Source organism: Lygodium microphyllum, chromosome 9 (assembly GCF_053477565.2).
Source record: "Lygodium microphyllum isolate KBCC chromosome 9, Lygodium_microphyllum_v1.1.10, whole genome shotgun sequence".
NCBI lineage: Eukaryota > Viridiplantae > Streptophyta > Polypodiopsida > Schizaeales > Lygodiaceae > Lygodium > Lygodium microphyllum.
The window spans coordinates 19976470-19984759 of NC_141143.1; the positions used below are offsets into that span (position 1 = coordinate 19976470).

Here is an 8290-nt window from a genome sequence, read left to right on the forward strand (position 1 = left end):
CGACCTTTATTTTTCATATCCTCAACAAAGCATCCATGAGGATTAAATCTGACCTGCAAGCCCTGCTCAACCATTTGACCAATAGAAACCAGATTCTTGGTGATATTGGGAACATGAAATACATCGGACATGTATTTCTTTTTCCCATCCTGCATAGACAAAGGAAATTTTCCGATCTGCACAATAGGATGTGCAGTATCATCACCAGTCTCCACAAATCCTGGTTTTTCAATTTTCCTTGCATCCTCCATCCATTCTGCATGACCTGTCATGTGGTTTGATGCACCTGAGTCAACATACCATACATCGTTGCTTTCTTCTGCACTTGTCACAGAATTGTTCATGTGCTGCATCATAAACAGATGCTCATTTCTGTCATCACCCTGTCTACTAGAAGATGCATAATTTCCTTGTTGCAGTTTTCCATTCATGATGTCATTCTGCTTTTTATAGCAGTCTTTAGCCATATGACCCATTTTACCACAATAGTAGCATTCAACATTACTGTTTGCATTTTGGCCTCTTTGCCATCCACCACGACCTCTTTGGCTCCCCCTGCCTCTAGAGTTACCATGTCCTCCTCCATAGGACTGGTTTTCTTGAGTTTGCTGCATATTCTGATTTCTACCACGGCCTCCAAATCGGCCTCCTCTACCTCTGCCTCTACCTCTTCCAGCATTTGAGTAGAAGACGGCTTCTTTTGAAGTTCCTCCTGAAGAAGATGCATCACCATTTCTTTGCTCCTCAGAAATTAGAAGAGCAATCAGCTCCTCAAAATCAGGAAATCTTTCACGAACTGAAATGGATGTCTGAAACTGTGCATAATCCTTTCCTAGACCATTCAAGGTCACAGAAACTAAATCATCATCTTCCACTGGTGACCCGATGGAAGCAAGTGCATCTGCAATCTTCTTCACCTTCATGTGGTAGTCATTGATGCTCATATTTTCTCTTTGCACATTATGCAACTCTTGCTTGAGCTGCATTTTCCTGGCTTGCGTATTTGTGCTATATATTTTTGACAAAGTATCCCATGCCTCCTTTGGCGTACTTGCATCTTGAATATGCACAATCATAGAGTCTGAAATGCTGATAGACACCCAGTACATAACTTTCCTGGCTCTCTCATGCCATGCTTTAAATGCCTGCATTTGCTGTTGATTGGGAACATCAGGAAGAACTGGTTCTTCTTCATTTAGTGCAACAAATTCCCAATATCCTTTTTCCATAAGGAAATTCGTCATTCTAAACTTCCATGCTTGGAAGTTGTTCTTGTCAAGCTTTTCAGTGACAATCTGTGAGAGAGAATCAGACGCCATTACAGAACACTGCAAAAAATTCTGTCACTGCAAAGAACACAGCTTCAGTCTCACAAAGGCAAATCTGCAAAACTGATGAAAGTGGTATTTGACCACACAGTCACTTCCTAGTGACGATTTTGCATTAACAGGCAACAGGGATGATTCTGTAACTCCCAATGTCTCTGCGCACAAGCATACGATGCAATTTCTACATTAAATTTTCACCGATCTGTAGAACAGTGGTTGCACAGCATAAAACTGGGCCTTTTCGTGAGTGCGTGCAGAAATTTCCGCCTCCAAAATAGGCCCCGAAATGGCCTCAAATAAAAAAAACAAGGTTGCCGAGGGCTAAAGCCCTCGCCCGCAACATATACTGCCCTCTTGCTTCATCGCGAAGGGCGTCTCAACCTGAGACAATGCACTCCTGCACTTTTCGGCTGTGCTACCTGTAGAGATCTGCTCCCAAAACAGAAAATGAAAGCAACACTGCTCCTCTTACCAGAACACTGCGAGCTTGGCTTGCTTTCTTGAGCTCCTTACCACGAACAAGGCTCTGATACCATGTCAAGATTGTGGGAGAGGAAGGAGTCTCACTTGTAGCTTTCTTGCTTGCACAATGGGGGAATACACACAAAGGTGGAGGCTGAAAAACAGTTTTCCTCTTCTTAGTTGTGTAAGCCAAAAGAACTCTCGTACAAAGAAATAGAAGAACCCTATATATGGGTCTCAAACCAAACTCAACTAACTAAGGTGGCATACTAACTGAGCCACGAACTAGAGTAGATAAGGATAGCTATCATGTAGCTATTATTCATGGGCGGTGTACCAACCGCGTTTGCACTGACAATTCGGTGACATAAATACACAACGGTCACCCTGGTGTATCACGAGTGGAGCTCGATATCTCAATAGAGGCGACATCCACTCCAAACAAGTGGAAGCAGCAGAAGGACGCAACAAAGGCACGCTTGGACACAGGATCGGTGCATCACCTTGGTAGCGGCGGCCACGGAACATTCGTGGCATATTTTGTAAGTATTAATAGGGTAGAGTCTAATTTAATGACATCCATGTTGATGTATGTATTTCGAACATGAATCTCAAGTACGTTTTTTTTAAATGTTTGTGTGCCACAGCAAGGTTTTATGAATTGCGACCCGACTGCATTGGAGGTGACATATGGGGAGAAGCATGGTTTGAGTGCCCTGATCGAGAAGCTCTATGCTCATGGAGGACCGGTAAGTAGTAATAAATATCATTCCTAATTTGAGAAATCTGTCATTATATGCCAGTTTGTATTTGGTACTCACAATTATATATGTATTTGCTATTGCAGACTCCCTTTGATATACCACTACAGCGATACGAGTTTTCTGATGTGGATGAGTCGTAGAGAGTAGATTAGGCTACATAGGATTACTCCCCATCTTGTATTATGTATGGCATTATGGCCTCTATCCTCCATATGTAATAGCAAAGTATATATGATTTGGACTTCTATCTTGTAGCATGACTCCATATTTGCTTTGTCGCAGTAGCACTTCTCAATTTAAGTTCTGTTATTTTCTTTATCAATGCAGTGCACATTTCTGTTAATTAATGTCATGAAAGTACTTGTTTGCAAAGTCTTGTAATTATTTGGGATCCATTTTCTAACTTCTTTGACAGTAGGAATTGTCTCTTAGCCCTATGTGGCTCTAATTGTGGCAGGGCTGCATCTGCAGCTCTGCCACAATTTTTTTTTCTCTGTAACCGTCGGTATCAGCGTCGGAAAAGTATTCTGCAATCGTCGGTATTACCGTCGGAAATTCACTGTAACCATCGCTATTTTGGTCGGTATTAGAGTTGGTATGTGCGTCGCTAAATAGCGACGCAAATAGCGACGGTTTTCTAGCGATGCTAATACCGACGCTAATACTGATGACGGGGACATTTTTTATATATAAAGAAAACATCGTTAATATAAATGTCCTTATAGCATGTATATGTTGTAGTGTATCCCAAAGAAGAGGACTAAATGCCCTCCTCTTTATAGGGATCTTCTAGTGTTTTATGGGCTATTGGATGAGGATCTTAAGCTACACCTGTAAGAATATGGCCTAACTTGCCTTGCAAGTGGGTTCGATGATCTACATTGGATGCTTGTGTTCTTGCATACCCTAAAGGGAGAGGCAAGGAATGGTATTGGAGCCTCCCAAGAGAGTCAATCAAATCATTTGAGGAATTATGTGATAGATTTTTGGATAAATATGAAAAGAAGGTTCCTATGACTCAGGTCTTGGGACAGCTTATACAGATTCGACAAGTGTTATATACCTCCATCAAAGAGTACATGAGATCCTTTAATGACATCTTGAAGCTCTAGCCAAGGAAAGTTAGTCAGCTACCAGAAGATATGATTGGTGAACTCTTTGTCAGCAGCTTGGAAATAAATATGAAGTTCCAAGTTAAGATGACAAACCCTAAGTCGCTGAAGGAGGCAAATGTTCACGCAGATGATTATGAGAGATATGTTCATAAGTGTTGGGAGAACTATTGGAGTTTTTCCTGCACCCTTGAAATCCATAAGGAATGCCAACATTTATTGAATTCTAGTCATGCTGGAGTTCTCTTGGAGGTGCAAATGACATGTACACTAGGGAGTGTGGCATTGACTATAATGATCCTTTGACCCAAGAACCATGGCATCCTATTGCAGCCAATTCCACGTTCCAAAGCCATGAGCTAGATGAAAGTCAGTATAGACCTAATGTGGAAAGCATAGTTGTTAACCTGTGAATGGTCTAATTTTAAAACAAAATCATGGCAATGAGATGACGCTCCAAAATATAGTTGATGTATGCCACTGTGTGAAGGCTATCTCAACTATAGAGAGCCAAGGTGATAGGAAATCTAAGGTTTACAGTGGTAAAGATCCACCTAGAGTTGAATCTAGTGAAAGGATCCGATTGAGAGAAAGTGATAGACAGGAAGCGAGCCGAGATAGATCGGTCATCATGAAAGAATATAAAAACACAAGGAGTAGTGGCCTCCAATTGAGCCATGCAATGATAAAAAGGAGATGGGTTTGGAGGGCCCAAATCTCTAAAAGTGTGATTGGTGTGTTAGATGAAAAGAAAAGAGCTTCAAGTGGATATACCATGGTCAATTTCCAAGTGGATGAGAGTAGAGGCCATAATGATACATCCAATAATATGCGCTGCTTTGGGATACAACGATGTGACGGACCTAGGACTAAAGCCCTACCTAGTTTGGTTGGTAGCAATGACACATTTGAAAATCCACATAGGAAAGGGTCATGAATTGAGCCAAAAGCTATGGATCTCTTTGTAGGAGAGGCCTTTGGGGAGTTGGAACAAAAATTCTATTTGAATGATAAGACACTCGAGCCTAAGAGGGAGGTCACTCGTTTAGCAAATAGCAGGGAAACAAGAATAGCCTATACTGAGGTTATATCACTAGGAAGGCTTGGACTTGTGGATACACAAAAAGTCTAAGTTTAAAACTCAATGATGGAATTATAGTGGGCCGGCATGTATATGTGGTATGAGGCAAGCCCTCACACCTTATAGTAGTTGCGTATGTCAATTATTCTTCTTTGTAACGAAACAATAGTATGACCAATAATGTAGGATGATGATATGACTGTGGTCCACCATCCAGCTAAATGCCCATTAAAGGCTCCAAGAAAAGCCCTAGGTTGGAAGGTTATGTACGTGTTCTCAAATGAGCCTTGTGCGTAATTATACTAATACTAACTTTGTATGCAAAACATAACATCAAATAAACTCGTTATTGCAATAATTAACCGAGCCGCAAGTAGCAAAACTTGTCCCCTTTCGTGAAAGGTTATTTTAGATGCAGAAAGTGGAGATCTATTAGAAGGTGGAGTAAATATATTCATGCAAAAGCGAGAAAGACCCAAATACATTGCGGCAATCTCTTGGCATTGTGAAGTTGATCACCTTTAGAACTTACACAACGTACCTTCTCTAGTTTTATGCCAAACTAGTCTCTTGGCGTTGATCCTATGCAAAGTACCTTCTCTAGTTTTAGGCCAAACCGCTAGGGTATGGAAAGAGCTAAGAGGAGTACACTAACACGGGGGCATCATTCGCATGCTTAGTCATTAAAGATGGGATCATTTCTGTAGTCACCATGCAATTTACCTCAGGTAGAGGTGGCCTGCCAGCCTGGGTTTGGCCACTGCAACAAGGGGAGAGGCCATACAAATGGTGACGCCAAAGAGCTCCGACATATCTTGGTTAGGGTCTTGGAGAGACCAATCAAAGGCATGGACGAGAGTGGCAAGAACGGTCTGGACGACAGTGATGGCCAAGGGCATGCCCGGGCAGCCGCGACGGCCAGATCCAAAGGGCAAGAGCTGGAAGTGGTGGCCTTTGACGTCGAGGTTGCTACCCACAAACCGGTCGGGGCAGAACTCTGTGGGTTTGTCCCAGGAGGCCTCGTCCCTACCGATGGCCCACACGTTGACTATGAGCCGAGTCTTGGCTGGGATGTGGAAGCCCCCTATCTCACAAGCCTGCGTGGACAGGTGGGGGAACATGAGAGGGCCCCCCGGGTGTAGTCGCATTGTCTCCTTCGCCACGGCCTGCAAGAATGGTAGGTTGGGTATGTCCGACTCCTCCACCATCCGCTCCTTGCCCACCACCGAGTCGATCTCCGCCCTTAGCTTCTCTAGCTCGCTTGGCTTCTTGAGCAGTTCTGCCATGCCCCATTCGACTGTGATGGTCGATGTGTCGACTCCCGCAGCAAACATGTCCTGCACAAGCACCAACGACCAATCGTAGCGATGTCATGTACTGTTTATCATAGGAGGCTAGGAGCTAGTTGACGCGCTAGTCTTGCTGCTTGTAAATAGTGAACAATATTATACCGAGTAGGAGAGACAAATATCTAACTAATCACTCTTGCAGATTGTGTGCGCGTGTGTACTGGGTGTGGGTGTGTGCGTGCGTGCGTGTGTGGAGGGAGCCCAGGTCAGGCTCGTCACGACGTACGTATAAGACTGCTTTGACGTTGTCGTCCGTAATGTTGCTGTCGGAGGTCCTCTGCAGGGAGAGCAGCAGATCCAGGAGGTCGGTTCGGCGATTTGGCGGCGTCTTCTTGTCCTGGACGGCCCGATCATCGGCGCGGCGCCGGTCGAGTACGCCCTGGAGGACGGCGTCGCTCTTCTTGGCGAGCGCCTTCATCTGGCGGACGCAGCCCTGGAGGTCCAGCCACCGCAGGTAAGGCAGGACGTCGCCGATGTTGAAGGTGCCCAGGAGCTTCGACAGGTTGTACATCACCACCTCGGAGAAGTCGACGCCCGGCACCACGGAGGCCATCTCGCGGGCGTTCATGCCGACGGTCATGCGGAAGAGGACGTTGCAGAGCATGTCGAACAGAAGGGGCCGGATCTCCAAGGGGCTGCCTGCGCGGTCCCGCACGGAGCGCACCACGGTCGCCATTTCCTCCGCCCGGACGGGCCTGAACTCGTTCATGCGCTTGGGGCCGAACATCTCCAGCACGCAGATCTGCCGGACCTGCCTCCAGTAGGGACCGTAGGCGGAGCAGAGCACGTCCGTGCAGTTGTAGAACATGTGCTCGCCCGCCGCCGTCCAGGGCCTCGTGGCGAAGGTCAGGTCGTGCGTCTTCAGGACTTCCCTCGCCAGCTCCGGCGACGATACCACGATCGTCGGGGCCGACCCCAGGCGCATGTACATGAGCGGGCCGTGCTTCTTCGCCAGCTTGCATAGGGCCTGGTGCGGTAGATTGTCCTGCGCCAGCAGGTGGAGGTGCCCAAGGATTGGCAGAGAACCCGGCGGGGACGGCGGCAGCCGCCTCGCACCATCCACCCTAAATGTTCTCCACACATACAGTACTAGTAGTAGGGCTATTGCTGCGCACATTAACGCCACGCTGACCCCTATATTATCATTATTCCAATTACTTATGTAAGTTCCATCAATCACCGCCGACGCTATGGCCATCTCCAGTCAAGTCGATCGTAATCTTATATGTTGCAGCAATTGGTGAATTCAAGCCTGATCGAGCTTATTGTAGGGCGGCTAATCTATGTCTCAGCTGCAAGCACACGTTGGAAATCTGATCTATGCCTCGGCTATATATCTGTGAGCCGACTACCTACAAGGACTGCGATCTTATGCACTGCAGATTAAGTTCCCCCGTCCAGCTTATAGCTTATAACTACAACGGTTCCATGTTGATGTGACGATCGACAAGAAAGTCTCCGGTCCGGTTTGAAATTACTGCAGCCTGATGTTTTTTTTGAATGAGTCGCTTGTTTGATAAACACGAAAACAAGCTGTGTTAACAGTTAGACTCCCCAGTCCCGAGAAACCATATTGGGCGGCATCATCATACATGCCAAGCTAAGGAACGGATCAGTGGATCACGATACAACTAAAGTCCTGTCAACGGTTTGAAAAAACGTGCTACTTGCCAACCTGAACTTGAAAGTTGAGTCTCTCAAAACCTCAGAAAAGGCATGCCGCGGCCCGCATGATCGTGAGAACCTTTGTCGATATCCGCTTTGAAGTTTGAACTCAATTCATGACAACGCAAAAAGAGCAAAAGGAAAAGAACCTTACAATACGGCTAACCAATCAAGTAAAAGATGAACTCCAAGTGGATCTTGGTGATATCATGGGAGAGTCAAGACTCGAGTGTTTCGTTTCTCTACAAAACTAAACTTTTGGTTGTATCATTAGATAAGGTAACTTTGACTTGGAAATATGTCACATACTACGTTGCAACTTGATGAATGTGTTTATAATGAACTTCTTGTAATAAGCATGAAGAAACAAAAACAGAAACCTTGAATAAGTTCATTATAAACACATTCCAGTTGCACACGAGCGTCTTTTTGAACATGCAACCATGTGTGTCTTTCATTCCTCTCCAAGGCTAAACTTTTGGTTCTATCGTAAGAAACGATAACATCCACATAGAAATACCCAACAAGC

The 8290-nt window shown here is 45.3% G+C and overlaps 1 protein-coding gene across 1 annotated transcript; it reads right to left on the reverse strand.

Moving 5' to 3' along the window:
* Positions 1–5177: 5177 nt before the first annotated feature.
* LOC148030841 (cytochrome P450 CYP736A12-like) lies at positions 5178–7620 on the reverse strand. Its single transcript, XM_087684376.1, has 2 exons — positions 6323–7620; positions 5178–6084 (listed from the first exon to the last, which is right to left on the reverse strand). Exons 1-2 carry the CDS (start codon positions 7292–7294, stop codon positions 5467–5469), a joined length of 1590 nt encoding a protein of 529 aa, XP_087540502.1. The 5' UTR covers positions 7295–7620; the 3' UTR covers positions 5178–5466.
* Between the last annotated feature and the right edge of the window lie 670 nt (positions 7621–8290).

What these genes read in the sequence shown, in the direction of transcription:
- LOC148030841 (XM_087684376.1), bottom strand. Translation starts at nt 7,294, where the DNA reads ATGGCCATAGCGTCGGCGGTGATTGATGGAACTTACATAAGTAATTGG. An exon ending in ACGTCAAAGCAGTCTTATAC is followed by an intron (nt 6,085 to 6,322) that starts GTACGTCGTGAC and finishes GTGCTTGTGCAG; the next exon opens with GACATGTTTGCTGCGGGAGT.